We start from the raw sequence: 17,876 nt of genomic DNA on the forward strand, positions 1-17,876 counted from the left end.
AGGAACAACCAAACTGGTAACACAGTTGTGTACTTCAGCAGATTAATCCAGCAGATTAATCCTTTACCACCCTCCACTGCACCATGGGTAGTTTTACAGGTATTGTGAATGTAAAATTCTAGTGACTCACACCTTTGCAGGCTTTTAAATTCTTCCTTTATACCGAGGAGTAAGAGTGAATTCCCATAAATCTGACATATTATTTCAGAAAAAGTTAATGCAGGAAAACAATCATAGCACTACTACAGCACAGGGTATGTAGCTGGCTGTCCCTGAAATGTAATTCCATGAAACACAACCTTCTCAAGGTACAACTGAGAGGCAATATATTGGGGCATAGTGTTTGTAAATAAATGTTGGTAGCAGATTAGCAAGGTTACTCAACTCCACTTAAACTCAGCCAGATGTCCATAATATTTCCTTAATGAGGATACATAGCCATTATCTATATAATTTGATAGAGAGTGCATGTAGACAAGTATAATGGGAGAAATCAGATCAAAATCAGTGCACATAATTCAATAGGACCTTAAGTAAAAGATTGAAACAAAAGACAAGATGAAGTAGAAAGCACTTCATGATTTGCTGGTAGATTGGTGATTGGTTCATGACTTTCCATTTCATTCCCTTGCCATGCAGGGTGGATTGAAGAAGAGACGGACAAACTGAGCTGGAGATCACAGATGGGCAGCCAACATTGAGAAGTAATAAAAGAGATTATTTGGGTTCATCTGGGGTTTGAAATCATGCTCATATAAAAGCTAAAAATTTATAATGGAAACCTGCCAAGCAAGTGATGAATTATCAAGATGATTTCTGGAAATGTATTTGTTAAGAAAAAATTTCAACTGTGAAACAGTTTAAAATCTTTCTAGTCACACGGTAAATACTTATGGAATAGGTAGTTATTAAGCCAAATACTGATCAGAGCATAGTTAGCTATGGATAAAAAGGCATCAGAAAAATTTTAAGTAGTGGTGTTCACATGGGATTTTTTTCTTTTCAAGTAATATTTAATAACCCCTCTATTCTTTATTACAGAAGCATACTGTTTGCAACTGGCTTCTTAAAATATACATTATACGTCTTTTTTCTTAATGATTATTTTTCTGCTGCAGGTGCTCTCAACAGCACCATAATGCTCTGCTGGTGTGGGGGTCTCTGTGAGTACAGGGAGCAGCCAGCTTGGAGAATCAGCTTGTGTGATTAACTGACATGCATAGTATGATAAGTCTTATTTGCCAGTCAACATCTGTGAATGTTAGAAATGTGTATAAACATATGCAGTATTCATGTGTATATTTTAAAGATGGCACTGGAGCACAAAGCTTGATAACTTCCAGTGAAGTGCAAGGTGTCTAAAATTAACTTGAGCTCTCTTCCTGAGCTGCACCAATGATCTTCAGCAGCAGTATAGGTTTCTCACAAGTGATGCACTAGATGTATACAAACAAAAAAGCTATTTTAACTTTGTAACAGATTTTCATGCCAAATTCTGACTTGGCATAATTTAATAGATATAAGTAGCTTTCCTGGATTTGCATGTGCTACACCAACTGAGTTTGGCCTGCCATATTCAAAGTTCCCTGAATTTCAGAAGTACCTGTTACTAAACTTTATTGCACGATAGTGGAAAAAAAAGACTTTGCGTTCACTAGATTCATTCAGAATAATCAATAAATTAATTGAAGATTAAATAATTGGAACTACAGTGGAAAAACTTGACAGGGACACACAAAATTCATACAGGTGATGTGTGACAGTTCAGATATAGAAATTATGCTAGCTGAAGAATAAGCTGTGCTTCTATAGTTTTCAGCACAGTAACAACCACAGTGTTACACCAGAGATTTGCTTTGTGCTGCTTCTGCATGAGAGGGAGAAAAACAGACCTTTACATCATCTTTTGTTCTGTTAATTTCTTTGTAAATTTTTAGAATATCAGATACTTGCAGCTATACACAGTACAAACCCCCATCCTACAACGGGATCTATATAACTGAATGCTTTTTTCTCAGTGGAGTCCTGTTTAAATCAGTGAAGCTTCACATAAATGCAAGGACATGTCCAGTTGATAATTTACAGGATTGGGGTCCAATGCTGTATTTTTATCAAGACGTTCTTGTTAAATGTAAAACCCACCCGATCTTTGATATTGTGCATCTTCCGTGCAATATGACACTGCACTGGGCAAAATGCCTTCTGGGGTTTATTTTCTATGTGTATAATATATACACAAATAAAAAGTATCACCTGCAAATAATATTTGGAATGTGAAAGACACAAAATGTAAACATTTTATTTGGCAGTTGTTTCAAACAGGTGAATAAATAAATGGAAAATTACATCTTAATATTCTTTATAGCAACAGATGCAGTTGCACACATATTTACATATTGTGGATGCAAAGAACAGTTAATTTATTTTCTTTTTGTTAAAAAATGCAATTTCCAACAACACTAGACTTGACAATTAAAGATGAAGATACTAGTAATACTTTGTTCTAGCAATCTCAACTTTTAAAGGCATTCATTTGGAAGTAAGATAAGAGAGTCATCATGCATTTAGTTCATTTTGTCCACTTATGGTAGAAAGTCTGACGTAATCTCAGAATTATGAGTGTCATGCGCTTAAGTCAACTATGACATGTTTATAAATCAATGTGGTTCCCTTAAAACTTGAAGCAAAGAGAAAATCTCGTTTATCGATGGAGACATGTATGAAAGATCTTGGTGCCTGTACGTTTAATTCTTGAAACTTCACAAATTTTGCCTTTTCAGCATCCCAATAATAGACTTGAGTGAAAGAATAATCACTTCCAAGAATGGCATATTGATAATTACTTATCTGAAGCGGTTGGAATACCATTGACCCTCGGGATGGCATCCTTTGTAAATCCAGAAATGCTGAACCACCCCATTTCATTACTTTAGAGTCCCCAATAAATCTTGTTAAGCAAATGTATACATCCTCTTTCACTTTGAAATGTTTCACTGCATATGCATCTTCCATATCTTGGATATCAAAACGCTTAACAAATTCATTTGTTCCTTTGTTCCATTGATATATTACAGGTCTTTGGGAACTACTCGACAGAATTAAATGTGGTTTGCCAGATATTTCAAGATACTCCACATCAGTATCTCTGTACCAGGCATGCAGAGACTGATGGGAATAAAATCCATTCCCATTCCATTTGTAAACTGTGGTGAAACCAGCCTTTGAACTGTCTGCAACAACAAAATACCAGTCTTCAGCAATCCTGAAAGTTTCAATGTCATTGGGTTTTCGGATTTTAAGGATTTCAATATCTTGAATTTTTATAAACTTATTAGCAAAAATATCTCTTTTGTATATGTGGGAGCCTCCAAACAGCTGTGCGACAATGACATACAGCTGACTCTCAATAACTATAGGTTTACACACAACAGTTGAAGTACCTATAAAAAGAAGAGTAAAAGACAGAGTTAGCACCACTTTTTGGATTGTCTGTTGTAACGTTATTTGTCAAGCAGTGTTCATACCTGTAATGTTATCATAATTCCTGAACATCACTTCTACATGGTCCCATTCAAGAAAGATGCATTTTCCAGTAAAAGGCTGAGCAATAACCACATGTTCATCATTCATATATGAGAAAGTGTCTACTGACAGAGATTGGTATGGCAGGGACTGATAAACTTCAAATTCTGCAAAAGTGCACATAACATAATTACAGAGATACTTTCCATACTGTACTGAAAAAACATCTGCTTAACAGATTTATTACAAATTACAGTATTTCATCAGTAGTCCAATTTTCCTGATAAAGTAGCACTGCAACTTGTTTGTCAATCTTTCTCAATTAAAAGAGGTGCTGGTTTATGTCCCAGTTCTCCAAATCCATATATAGCATATTAAATCTGAGTAGAAGCTGCAGTATAAGACCCCACTCCCAAGTGTGTGTCAGACTTACACCTCCACAGAATTCATACTGATTTTAGTGGAAGTTCCATCCAGTATGCAGACCTCCTGCAAAAATGGACCCTAGAATAAAAAATACATAGCTTCGACTTAAATTTAACAAGATTAAATTATTTGAAGCACATTACCTGTAATAATGCAATCAAATTCTTTTGGAGAGAGGCTATTGATCTTGCGCTTCTTATATTCTGGCGGGCTTTCACAGTAAATGTCTTCAACTGTTGCATTGGTGCTGCCCAGCCATTCCACCAACCACTTCAGTTTGCAGTCACAATTAAATGCATTGCCTCTAAGATCTCTACAACAAATAAATCATGCATTGAAAATAAGTAGTCAGCTGATCATCCTCTTTGCAGGACAACAACAAACTGGGGTCTTGTTAAATATATGCCCTCTTGCTTATTTTCAATTGATGCATCCCTGGCTTAATTTGTCCTGACCCATAGTTAAATCTATATACCAGAACGCCCCCAGATTTAATTACGTTAAGGTAATCAAGGAGAATTTAACTTGATGGTCAGTAGGAAATTATTTATTTCCCTAAGTTTACAGGTGCACAAAAGCCTACCAACTGTTGATCCCATATTTCAGGAGGTTGCTTCTTTTGGATTACCCTTTCTCAATATAAGCATTCTAGATAACAAAACCAGAATGAATGTAACCTGATGGTCAGTATTTGCTGTCTCCTTTGGATATACTCATTTAGGGCTTTAAGAGATGCAAGCAAAGGAGTTCAGGAGTTCTGTTCAAGTCTTTTACAGCTGTCTTCAGTCAGATTTCAGATGTATGTACAGGAACGGACAAGTGCCAGCACCAGACTGTGTAACCACCTGGCCATGATCAGTCATGCCAGGTAATGCTACCAAATCAGGTGACCATCTCCACATCTTACTACTGCAGCTCTACACTATGAATCCAGACTACCTTGTTAATACAAGGAGCAGGCAAAGGATGTTTTGTGCTCATTAACCAAAATCAGGTGAACCAGAATTTGGTGTGTTGTAAACAGGACATATTTCAGTGAAGCAACTATGAGATTTACCTGTATTTTGTATTTTTACTGGTATTTAAGTTACATATTTAAACAAGTTCATGTTTTGGTTTGGTTGCAGTTAAGATTTAGTGTGGGATATGCTACTTATTAAGACACATACTTTTGTGATAAAAGATAGCCTTCCCAGAAATTATTTGCACGTAGAAATGTTACTGCATTAAATATCTTCCACCCTCCCTTCATGCCGTGCTCTCTCCTGCATCCCTAAGGATGCTTCCTTCATATTCACTAAGTCTTAATGAACATGCAGCTCTCTTACATAACTACAAACAATATTACTTATCTTCATAACTTATAAAATATTCAAAACTAAAGCAAATTATCAACAACAGAAGACAAAAACCAAGCCTACCCATATTGGGTAGTCTCTACCTAGTAGTAAGATCCCATTACTGGCTATCAGTTTGAATGGTTACTCAGAATGTCCTCTAAAATAATGTCTTTATATTTTTAGTATAATTAATAGATTAATTAATTGCTTTCTTACACATTTGTTAAAGAATCCAAGCCTTTGAATATGTCTTTTGGAAGCGATTGAAGATTATTATTTGCGAGACTCCTGTAAAAGAAGACACTTCAGTATCAGTGCTAGTTCATGAAATAACAGTTTTGCAAGGTGTAATACTGTGTGGGATTTTTTTCTTAAGGTAAAGAACTCTGGTATTCTCCAGCACTTAGTTCTAAAATACTGCTTTTAAGAATAGCTCATTTACTTTGCAACTTTTTCTTCCACTTAAATGCCATACCTCCTTCTGCTTTCTCACTCTTCAGCAGCTTTGCAGCATTTACAATACTTAGCAAGGTAAAAAGTGCAATTACCTCTGGTGTTAAGCCAACACCATTATTTTAAAACAATCAGTCATGATTGGATCTACTGATGTTTTCCTTATGAGATACCAATACATGGTATTCATATTACTGCCATTTCCCCACATTGTATATCTTCTGGAAGGAAAATCTTAATACTAGTTTTTATTCCAGTGGACTTAGGTGTAGCTCATAGTTTTTGGAAATGTGCAGTAATAGACAAGAAATTGCTGATCAGCACAAATTTCTCTACTGGAATGTGCGTGTGTGTGTGTGTGAGTATGTGTGAGAACAGCAAAAAACTGCTGTCAGTTCCTAATTTTTAATGTTGGGAAACTCGTTTAAATTCAGTGAGTATTCTAGATAATAAAAGTGACGAGGAAATGTGAGCAGACTTTAAACAAGCAATATATTACATTTCAATCAAACATGTCGGTTTGAGTCCACCAAAGGTCTGGGTTCTCTGAGATGTCACTGAGGGCATGACTGGAAAAGAATAATGTTGTAGGGTACAGCTTATGCCTCTTTTGACTAACAAAATTATTTATTACTTATGAGAAGAAATGAAAATGGAAATAAATCATTCTAGGTTAAGATCCCAGTTAGAATCTGTAGCTAGTAAGGCTTAGAAACTCTTCTGGTTTTGCTGGTAAACCTAAAAGTTATTTATTAACTACAAATTCTCTAGCCAAGCAAAACCACTTAGGCATATCCTTAAATTCAAGAACAGACCCACATATACTAGGTCTGCTGCCTCATTTAAAATTAAGTGTTTGCCTTATCAGGAGTAGTAAATATGGGATTATGCCATTAGTTCATTCTGACTTCACCACTTCCAAAGTACATCTGATTCTAACACCGGTGTATGTATCATGTGCTTCACTTATGCTTAATTTTACAGTCAAGAGCAATTCTTTAAAAGTCAGGTAACTCATATGGAGAAAGCTAAGTAGACTTGCAAGCTGAGGCAGGTTTAATGCCCTATATATTCTTTGTATATTATTATATAGCAAATTGAAAGGGATGATGTACTTTGAAGTAGCAGTGGTTCACCACTACCATGGGAATATGACTGACGGAAAAATTTACATAAGGTTTCACACATTTGCCAATTTTGGGATTAAAAGTATGCATTTTATATTCCACTGTTAAAAAGCATATATTAGAAAACACTGGTTTGCCTAGATGGTGCTGTACATGGTATTTGGTTTATAATAAGAGAGGAACAGTTGAAGCAAACATGCAGTTAAACTTATGGTCTGAAAGAAATGCAGTCAAATTCTATGTTTTGCATAGAAATTATTGTCCAACTCTAACTAAGACTTGACATTAAATTAGTAAATTAGTAAAAAAAATGCTATTTTTCTTTAATTTTCCTGTTCTTAAATCTACTCTGGGCAGAAAATAAATCCTGTTGCATAACAACAAATACTAGATGGCTCTGTATTACAATAAGGACATGCTATAATTATCAGTTAATTGCATTACAAAAATACAAATGTTTGGATAGCTTACTGCATTGCAAAAGTTATGTTGTGAAAAGGAAGCAAACAGAATAAATAGAACAAATTTCATCTTCTCTAACTTCATGGAATTCATTTGTATGATTATTTACTATGATACTTTTAAATATATTTTATGTACACTAGTACTTTCATGTTTCTTAAATGAGAAATGCCTCAGGGTGCCAAATGATTATTATTAACTGTATGTGCAATTTTCCCCAAAGGGTGGGGAGTGGTTCTGCAAGCAAATAAAACTAGTCACATTATGTGGTTAATGGACCTGCCTATGCAGTTATTTTCTACAAATTTCTTATTGTCTTCATGAATAGCGCTCTATGCACAATAGCAGCATGATGCACAAATCTATGTCCCAAAAATGTGCATGCAAGCACATGCAAACCACATTGGCTCCTCAAATGTGGTTCTGCCTTTTTCATGTGTTTTCTCTTACGAAACTGCCGAAGCATCCCCAGAAACCAATGTAACAGGCAAGACATTACTCTTAGTCTGTATGCTCTGTGGAGAAGAAACTGTGCCTTCCTCTGTGTTAGAAAAGCAATTTGCTCACTGGCAGCAAGAGCTACTAAATAAGTAAATGAATATGATAAATAATGTACTGGACCCATTTGTGAATATAAAGCTATTCATGTGCATAAATATTTTGAAGATAGGGTCCCAGTTACCATCCTTATCCAATTATCTGCCTTTTTTAACAATGCTATAATTATGCCTATACCTCTAATACAGATTTTTATGGGATGTGCACAGCCTGTTTATATACTTTTTTCCCTCTCCTCTTTCTTTCTTCTTCCTCAGACCCAGAGCCACCTACACCAGTAGTCTCAGTAGGCTTGGTTTCAGCCAGCTATGAGTCCTGTCTGTTCTGACCAGAAAAGGAAGACTAAAGTGTTTTATGGTACATTTACTATGTGGTGAAGGATGTGGTGAATTGCAATTCAACTATTATATTTATGCATTAACTGTTCAAAATGGAACCTCTGCTTTCTCTCCTGTGTCAAAATATAAGAAAGAAAAAGTTAAATGACCCTGTTTCAAAACCCTCTTGGAGGTTATTGTGTTAAGGCCAAAAGGTCAGAATCCACTCCCCTGCCTATGACACACCCCCCAAGATACATGCCTCAGAATGGAAAAGCTCACAGCTGGGTATAAACCCACGTCAGGCACACCCCAGATGTTTTAGCCTCCTTTTCTTACAGTTTTTTTGTATTTTTTATGTTTTCTTGGAGTACATATTGTATTTGGAATAAATTTATCACTTCCTAAAATTAAATTAAACTAAATTAAATTGCAAATAGATAAACTTGATATAAGGTCAGAGACAAAAGCCTGTTTTAAAACTGTCTTGCTAGCTCTGACTGTAAGGATGCTACTCCTGTGTTTGCAGTGAAATGTTACAGGTATTTGTTGCCAGTGTGTGTTACACCTGCTGAGCGCTGCGTGAGAAATGCCTCAGCTGGCGTGAGCATGGGAAGCATTGCTTCCAACAGCCACATTAACAGCCAGAGTGCCTTTGACTAATTTCCCCTCTCGGCTAATGCAGCAAGGGGGCCACAGCATGTCAGAGGGGAAGGGTTGGCCGTCTTTCCAGGACTGCTGAAGGGCTGAGCAGCAACCTGAGGAATGTTAAGCAGACCCCGGTGTCAGTGCCTGACAGATCCCAACTGTGGGATGCTCTTGCGCACGTGCAGGAGTGGACAGGGTGCGGTGCAGGGCTTTGAGCCAATCCTGCTGGAGTCTAAAGGCTGCTATGCCCTACCAGTTAAGTAGAAGAAGTGGATCAGTAAGTCATAATAAATGCGTCTTGTTGCAACTCTTCTATTTAAAATTGTTCTGGGTGGGAATTTATAAGTTTGATTTGGTCAAATTCTACTGGATATGATTAGTGGCTGAATGGGACACAGGTACAGACAGTGATGGCCTGTCTCAGGAATGGCTATAATACTCTTCTGGATACACATCAGACTGGGGTACCTGGGAAGCGCTGTGTGTCCACCTGCCAGCCTCTCACCACTGTGGCACCTCAGTGCTGACCATAGCACCCACACCCTCCTCCTCTCCAAGTCCCAAACTGGGACTTGCCTTGTCCGTGCCAGGTTTCCTGACCCATCCTGCTTTCTCCCTGCTCCTACACACACAGCTGGAAATCCACAGTGTTCTGAGCAGAGGAAGTCAGGGAGCTACTGCCAAACATGCACTGCTTGGAAGCTCTTTGGGTCCTGGCCTTCTACACATACCACAGTTTGGAAGTCTGTGGTGGAAGCACAAAGATTAACATTCTAATTAAAAGACTATTAATACTGCTTAAGTAAATGTGAACAACTATATTGATATAGATTTTGATAAATGCAAAATTCAGCAACACAGTGGTTCAGTACTATATTAAATATACTAAGTAATATATTCAACCACTTTACTTACAGGTGAATTAAAGATTTCAGTCCTCTGAAAGTATTTCTTGAAATTGACTTAATGCTGTTGTTCTCTATGAACCTGTAACGGGTCGTAAAGTCATTCTGGTCAAAGCAATGCCTGGAACTTGGAAGCCCACCCACTCTATTCAATAATGCCAGGAAATATACTTTTGTCCACTCACAAATATTCTAGATGAGGAAGGCCCATGAAAGCATCATCACTAATAACATCAAAAGTGTTGGATGTAAACAATCTGTGTAAAGAGATGCAAAACAAAAGACCGTTAGGTTATTAGCATCTTTAGAAAATGGTTCAGCAAGCAATGGTAGGCCAGATTTCCATGGCCTGGTTTCATGGTTTTGTATGTGCAAGCATTACAGGATTGTAAGGCTGATACATTGCACCACAGTTTGGTGCAAAGGGAAGGACCCAGCAACTCATTGCTTTGCCTACTGGGTCCATCTGATAAAATTCCATTGACTTCTGTGGGATGTAAACGTGGGTTTACCATGCCAGTAAAACAATGGGATTGTACAAGTGCCACTGGAGACATACTTGGACAACAATGAAATGTTCAACTACTACAGAGGTCTAAATTGTCTTGAAGAACATTTACTTTTGATGACAACATAGGGAAAGTATCCTGCTGGTTAGCCAGACATCAGGTTGAATTTGTACTACTGACAAGCAGGAAAATCCTCTAATTTATAAGTTAAACTTGTGAGCATATTTGACCTGAGGGTACTGAGAAGTTAGTGAGAAAAAAATAGAAAAATCTCTTAATTTAGTCAGTGTTCAAATCAGAACTATTTTTAAGACCACATTATACCTGCTGGAGATAGCTCTTAGTGTGTGCATGTATTTTTCATCCATCTAGCAGTAAAAAACCAGCAACACATTTAATTTTATGTAATTTTGTAAGCATTAAAAGTGGACTAGCATTGATTTTTCCAGCTTTACGTATGCTTATCAGTCATGTTTTCATTTGTCCATTTTAATTCAGCTCTGGACTGCCACACCTTTAATATGGTGAGGCATTGTCAAGTACAATGAACTTTACCCCAGTGGAATACTAGATGCACATCTATATTTTATTCAGTTGGACATGATGGATTTACACTATGACATCCTTAGGCATTCAGGAATGCAAGATCTCCAAGTATGAATTAACAAATTTTAAAAGTTAATCTCTTATTTTGAAGTTTGTATTAAGAATAAATTGCAATTGATTTATTTTTGTGCTTGGCTATTGCAGACTGTGCTTTTTTCACTTTATATGTATGCAAAATATAAGCAGGAAATTCTTCTTTTGTTATAAACAATAAATAGTTCTCTTTCTTAAGAGAAAATAAGTATTTTTGTAAAATCTCTGAACCAGAAGAACAATTTAGTAAATCTGATGCCTGCAACTAATTTTATTTTTCTGATGTGATTTCACTGGATAATTTTTCCTTTTCTGCACTCTACCCTCCTTGCAATTTAAAGAACAGGGTGGTATCTCTTTAAATAGTATAGCTATTTTAGAGATTGCCAGGCTTATAGTATAGGTCTTGCATTTGGTGAGCTCATTTGCCTCCCATCTCGTACCTCTCCCCAGGGGCTGTATCACACTTATTTGATGCACAGTGACTTTTCTCTCACTCTTTGGCTTCGAACACCAGATTTGCTTGGTCTGTGACCCACCAGCTAACTACTTCTGGGGACAGAGGCTGACCATATTGCATTATAGCTCGTGACTATATTGCTTAGCAGGAAAGGTACGCTGCTAGCAGGTATGGATCCTGGTGCCATGATTACCTCCCTTCTTTCTACGGGCTTTCACATCATCAGTTTGTAAGAGCACTCTCAGCACATTGCTGATACACAGAGTTACGAGTGCTGGAGGTAAGAGTGGGGAGGTTTTCTCTACATTTAGTGAACACTGGCACTTCACCATAGCTGTGTAGGTCCTTCGTATTTTTGTTGTCACAGGAAGAGCACAGAGTATACTATTCATGCTTATTCAAGAGGAAAGGCTGTCCTGGCCTGGGACTTACGAGTAGTGTTTAGCATGAGACCATGATTTTTCTAGAGACCACTGCTGCTATTACAGTGAAAATAGTAGTAAATAATAATAGCAGCAGATACATGTCACACTAAGAAATATATGACTGGCATACTGGAGATACCAAGTTACATTAGCTGGAGACTATTACATAGAAACACATATAGGCTGCTAAATCTTGCTATTGACTAAGTTAAAACTACTAATACACCTATAATCATGCAAAGCTAACAGTATAATTTTTAATTAACCTGAGTTATCCATATTATTATTTCCCTTACTATCTTCTGCCAAAGGTAGAAATTTTTCTTTCCCACATACAAACTGGAGTATTGGCCCCACAGATATAATCCTGCTCCTATGGTCTGTGTTTAAGGAGTCATTTGCCTTACATCAGCAGCCTGACTTTTTGAAGATGACAAGTAGCTCAGTTACCATGTTAGAAATATATCTGCAAAACAGAACTTGTCAAAACCCATAATGGAACAAAACCTGCTTTTCTGGGGTCGGACCTTTTGAAGCAGCATTTATTAACAGCAGCTTAGAACACACGTTTCAGTGTATGAGAGATCATGCAAATTATTACCATTACCAAAATGCTGTAAGCCATTGTCAGACCCCACTGTGCCAGGTCCTGTAATAACTCAAAATAATATGACTGTCTGTCCTACTCCACCCTACCCAATTCTGCCTCCCTGGCAGTGGGATTGCTAAGTGTAAGTGGTGTATTGTAACCAAGAGAGATGATGTCCTACTCACTCTCTTCAGATACGAGCTCCACCAATGCTGCTATTTTTTTCTTTCCTATGAAAGGCCCATTGCAGGAATTACGTGAAATATGTCCCTTTTGTGATCTGTGACCACCTGGGAGAAGCTTCTCCAGAATAAAGCACCATGGAAAAGCATTTAGGTTTCCATAGTAACTGCATTTACCTATTTACCCTGTACCAAAATTGTACAGTTCGTCTGCACCTCCTTATCAGCTCCACTTGAGGTAGTAGAGTACAGCTAGGGTCAGGGCTTCAGCTATCGGTGCACCAGCAGTTTGATCTTACAGCCGTAGGGCTCCAATACATCAACATTACACCTCTGACCACATCTACAGTGCACAGGAAGTCCATCTGGAACAGACGTCTGATTTTGATTTTGATCACATCAGGGAGTCTGTCTTGCCGGATTTCTGAGAGAAATCTGGGTGTGTGTCAGGCTGGCAGCACATCCACTATAAACAGTCCAGGTTACACCCCCTCTACCTCTGTATAGCTCGCAATTATATAATCGTATGCCCACGTTTCTAGGAAAGCCTGCGAGCCTGTAAAAATCCTATATAGAAATGCATCTTAATATTTCAACATCCCAAAATATTCTCTTCCTGCATATACCTCATCACAGTATTTAATTCTGAAATAACTGCATACATTTTTATATTGAAATAAAGTCTTCATTACTTCTGTGGGTTTTTTTCAAAGAACATGAAATAACAAATAGGGTCAAACCCAGGCTCTATGAAGTCAAAACTCCCACTGAAGTAGCTAAACTTCCACATAAGTCAATGGCAATTTTACACGGAAAAGGACTTCAGGACCTGTCCCACTGCAGTGAAGGGCCTGATCTAAGGGGTTCTGAGCCCACAGTCAGTGAGAGTTGCAGATGGGCAGCTTTCTACTGGGATCAGGCCCCAGGACTGCATAAAAGAAACGAATAGTTGTTGAAATGCTCAAGTCCCTACTTTAATGTTAATTAAAGTATAATAAAGATGTCATACATTCTGTCACCAAAAGCTTCAGCATCTAATCATTCAAAGTAGCTCTGACAACAGATAGCCTTGCAAAATACTAAGTAGACACACTTTGAAAAAATTAAACATGCACTGTCTTTCAAATTGCTAAAAAGTCTTGTATTTTTTCATCTAATGAATCTTCTCTTCCAGTTTCTTACAAAATTAATACTGAGACCCTTTCTAAAATATTTATGGATACATATACATTTCATAACAAAAATTGTATGATAGAAATATTTCTCACAGAAGCTGCAGAGATGGTGTGAGCAAAAAACTCCCTTCTGGGATTTTAGTAAAAGCAGATCTCACAAAGGATCTGGAAAGAAGAAAAAAACAACCTTATATTAATGTAGTCTCATATATACATGGTTATAATACTGATCTGGTCATCACAGATAAATTTATTTATAGAAGGAAAAAAACAAAAAAAAAGAATGTTACAGGTTTTATGTAGTATAGAAGAAGGTATGAAATGGGATGTGTGCACATACACAGACAGACAGACAGATGAAAGATATGAAAAAATCAGTATTCAAGGATGCAGCACAATTTTAACACATTAGCTGATGATTCTGAATGCTGGAGGTACTCCCTGCAGCAAGCATCCTTCCGTATGCACTGAAAACACCACACATCCTCGTTCATTTTAAATCATAAATTAAATAACCAAATGCTTACAGCCCTTACAGTGAGATAACATCAGGCGGAACGCTGCGAGGAATAGATCTGGCATTTTCACATAAAGCATTATCTTTGGTACAAGTACACCAGGCAGGACATTTTGGCTTCACTGGTTTCTTCCCTTCAGTCAGCAAAAGCACAGATAAAAGGCATAAGAAATAAGCAATTCTTCTAAAGGGTCTGCTGGCATTTCCCATTCTTTTGATCCGCTCTCGTTCCAGCCAGTTGAAAGAATATCCCAAAACATGAACAGGGGTTCTTTATTCAGCCATTGGATGTCTTTCTATAAGTCCAGGTCAATATTTGTCTCTGCTTTCCCAACCCTTTTCTTTCTCTTTCACTCTGTTTTTGTAGACAGAAACCTGCAGCTGATCTGTATGTTTCCACTCACTCAGGCAACGTACTGCTCAGAGAAGAGACCTGCGAGGTGCTGTAAGATGGGGAAAATCCAGCCGGCTGAAGGGAAAAAAAAAAGAAAAAAAAAAAAAAAAAGGAAAAAAAAAAAGACTTGCATCACCACAAAAACACTGAGCACAACACAGCATTAGATTGCAAAGTGATGTAACTGAGAAATACACTGCTTTCTGTTTTCAGGGGGAGGCCCTTTCCCTGTTACCAAAAATAGTACAGCATTATGTTTTGCTGGTGGGTGGGTGAGTGGGTGTGGGGTGGAGTGAATGTGCGTGGGGGGAGAAATCAGTCATCTCTTACTGGATCCCTACAACCTCGTGAACCTTTGAGAATTATGCTTCATATATTGCAAGCAGCAGAACTAACGGCAGTATTCACAGGAAAATGAAATCGAGTGAAACCATCAAAAGCATTGCTGCAAAAGCTGTTAGATTAATTTTTATCCTTAGCCCTTATTGCACATATTTGTACCACTGAAAAACAAGCTGCCACACATGGAAAATATTACAATGTATGAGAGAATGCCTATAACTGTCATTCCTAAACAAAATATTTTCTCATGCAACCCCAACTGCTTTTTTTTTTTTTTTTTTTTTTTTTTTTTTTAAGAAAAGAACCAAAGAACCATTCTTATTTGTTACGTGTTTTCGGAGCTGGTTAAATAAAGTCGATCAAGCACCATTCAAAATGGACAACATTAATTAAAAGTTCAAATTTAAAAATGTATTTGCTTGGAGACTGGTTTGATCATTTTAGATGGAAAAAAGAAAATTTTTATTTAAACACCAGCTATGTTAAACCTGCAGTTAAAAATTGACCTTCTTTGAAAAGTGACAGGATAGGGACAGATCTTGATGGTAATAATGAATCCTTACAATACTGCCTGGAGGCTGCAATTGAAATTAGTGCTAAGTGCAGTATGAATACTCTGTAAGATACAGTTTTCTGCCTGAAGACTACAGTAAACTACATCAAGTATTTTACAGGGAACTTCAGCAGCACCTAGGTGTAATATAAAGAATGGTAAGACAAAACTAATGAATGCCAAATAGCTGGAAAGCCACACAGGATGATTTTTATTTTTGTTTCTGATATAGAATTACTATTAGGAGAGTTTTGCAAACTTTAATAGGTCTTGACACTTGCCTGTCAGACTGGCAGTACTGTTTATGTTATACAGAACAGAAAGCATACTAGGGTCGACACAATGGTACAGCAGTTTAATACAGTCATGCTCGCTACTGGCTCCTTCATGTAGGTGCTGTGTCCTCACCAGATACTTGATCTCCTGATGAGATCTCTCTTCTGGTTAATTCTTCTTGATTCCACATAGCCACCTGGCTCTGGCCCATTTCTCCTGCTTTACAAGCCATGAAATCTCAAGACCAACTCCTGGGCCATGTCTGTCTTCCTCAGGAACACCACCAGTGAGGCCCTAGAGCACACCAGCACACCCTGGTATGGGTGCCCAGCAGGAATTTCACATGCTGCGGGTGAAAGATGGCAAAGGAGAACAATAGCCTGCAAAACTGCAAGAAACTCAGTGTATGGATACTAGGCAGGATCCCAATGTTGCTGAATCCTTGCCTGGGTGGTGGCTGAGGTCTGACTCCCTGGGTTGAGAGGAGACCCATTTAGCTCACACCCAGTGGTGGGACTGCATCCTCTGATGGACTCTGGGGATGGCCAGAAACATCCAGAAAGCTTTCAGAGGCAAAGGGCCACCTCCAAACGCCCTGCTGGGAGAGGACTCCAGTGCCCATGCATTGGCATGCTCCCCACCAGTCACCCATGCCTGCAGAAAAGGGTGTTTTGTGCTTTCTCAGCTCCCTTGCTCTCTGTGGTGCGTTTTTTAAAAGCTCTTTATTAATTTAAGTGCAGGCCCATGTTTTTGCTCTTAAGAAAATCTTCCCTGTCAGCAGTCTCTCCTGAAGCAGGATTGACTTCAACTAAGAGTGACACAGAGCTGCGTTATTTCTAAGCCCTTCCACCTTCTGTAAGAAAATGGTACAGAATTACAGTAACCAAAGCACTGAAATCATTATAAAGTAAATGTCGATGCCTTCCCTTGGGTATAAAGGTTACTTCTTGCTCTGGAAATGATCTAACTGTAATGGCTGAGAAGGGAGCTGGATTTGTGGGACTTGCATAAGTAGGGTACACCACCTTCTCCCCTCCGAGATGTCCAAAGGCACTGACTTTGGTGAGGTGAGAACACAAAATTCTCTAACTTTTTTCTGAAAGAAGAGGCCTGTTGTTGTTTGTTTGTTTATTCCTGGCAAAGCTACCCATTACCATGGCAATATTTTGCCATTGATGGTGAAACCCCGTGTTCATTTCCTTCTGCTCATTCACTGAAATCCACCATCAATTACTTAGGCATTTCTTTTTAGTTAATACTCCAGCCCCACTGTGAACCTCCTGAAAACTGCCGTGTAGCAGGTTTTCGGTAACAAAAACACATTCTACAGCAGGGCAGTAACCAGAGTCCAGATTTGTCCGTGCAGAGGCCAACCTGGAAGTTAGTTTTCTATTCCAAACTACATGCCAAAACAAGCACTTTTCCCAAAATTACAAATATTATGAATATTTATAACAGCTCTGTCAAAAGAGAGACATAAATCACATTTTCCAGGGGCCTTGTGTGCCAAGCTCAGCATCTCGTTTCTTGCCATGCAGTAGTTTAAAACCAAACCAGTTCGTGGATTTTCAGTGGCAGAGCTGCTCTCCAGCCATTGCGACATTCGGCTCCCCCTTTACCTATGCCATCACTGTTTTCTGGCTGTCGGAGCAGGCAACGGCCTGCCGTGCCCACATCCCAGCGCCTGCCTCTAGGTCCTTGCCAGCTTGTTTCCGCTGGTGTTTCAGGTACTGATTAGGCACATACCGATTCAAAATTTATTTATTTGTCTGTCAGCACGGTTCCAGCGGAGGCGACGAGGGAGTTGTGGCTGGCGTTACTCGGTCTGCTTCCCATCGTTTGACCACGTTCTAGATGAAAAACCTTCACCTTGCCGTGCAAGGGAGGTGCTCGCCGGCAGACATGTTCCAGTGCGGGCAGGGCCGTGCCGTGTCTCTGCCTGCCACTGCCGGCTCGGTGTCGGTACCGAGCGGGCCAGCACGTCCCGACACGGGGCTAAGCGGGACACACACACACACACACACAGACACAAACCCCCGCGACAGCTGCCGGCCCGG

The 17,876-nt window shown here is 38.6% G+C and overlaps 1 protein-coding gene across 4 annotated transcripts in view; it reads right to left on the minus strand.

Moving 5' to 3' along the window:
- Positions 1-2,265: 2,265 nt before the first annotated feature.
- LGI1 (leucine rich glioma inactivated 1) overlaps positions 2,266-17,876 on the minus strand; it is a 32,043-nt gene continuing 16,432 nt past the window's right edge. Inside the window, exons 2-9 of one of the 4 annotated variants that reach the window (XM_026851084.1) lie at positions 14,274-14,723; positions 13,831-13,902; positions 9,944-10,015; positions 9,769-9,840; positions 5,505-5,576; positions 4,092-4,261; positions 3,525-3,689; positions 2,266-3,440 (exon numbers count right to left, since the gene is read on the minus strand). In XM_026851084.1, the coding sequence (XP_026706885.1) occupies positions 2,623-3,440; positions 3,525-3,689; positions 4,092-4,261; positions 5,505-5,576; positions 9,769-9,840; positions 9,944-10,015; positions 13,831-13,902; positions 14,274-14,464 (1,632 nt within the window). In that variant the 5' untranslated portion in view covers positions 14,465-14,723 and the 3' untranslated portion in view covers positions 2,266-2,622. Of the gene's footprint in view, positions 3,441-3,524; positions 3,690-4,091; positions 4,262-5,504; positions 5,577-9,768; positions 9,841-9,943; positions 10,016-13,830; positions 13,903-14,264; positions 14,891-17,876 lie in introns of those variants that run through there. The other 3 variants (XM_026851085.1, XM_026851087.1, XM_026851086.1) reach the window with 3 other exon arrangements.

Source organism: Athene cunicularia, assembly GCF_003259725.1.
Source record: "Athene cunicularia isolate RWA chromosome 6 unlocalized genomic scaffold, athCun1 chr6_part1, whole genome shotgun sequence".
NCBI lineage: Eukaryota > Metazoa > Chordata > Aves > Strigiformes > Strigidae > Athene > Athene cunicularia.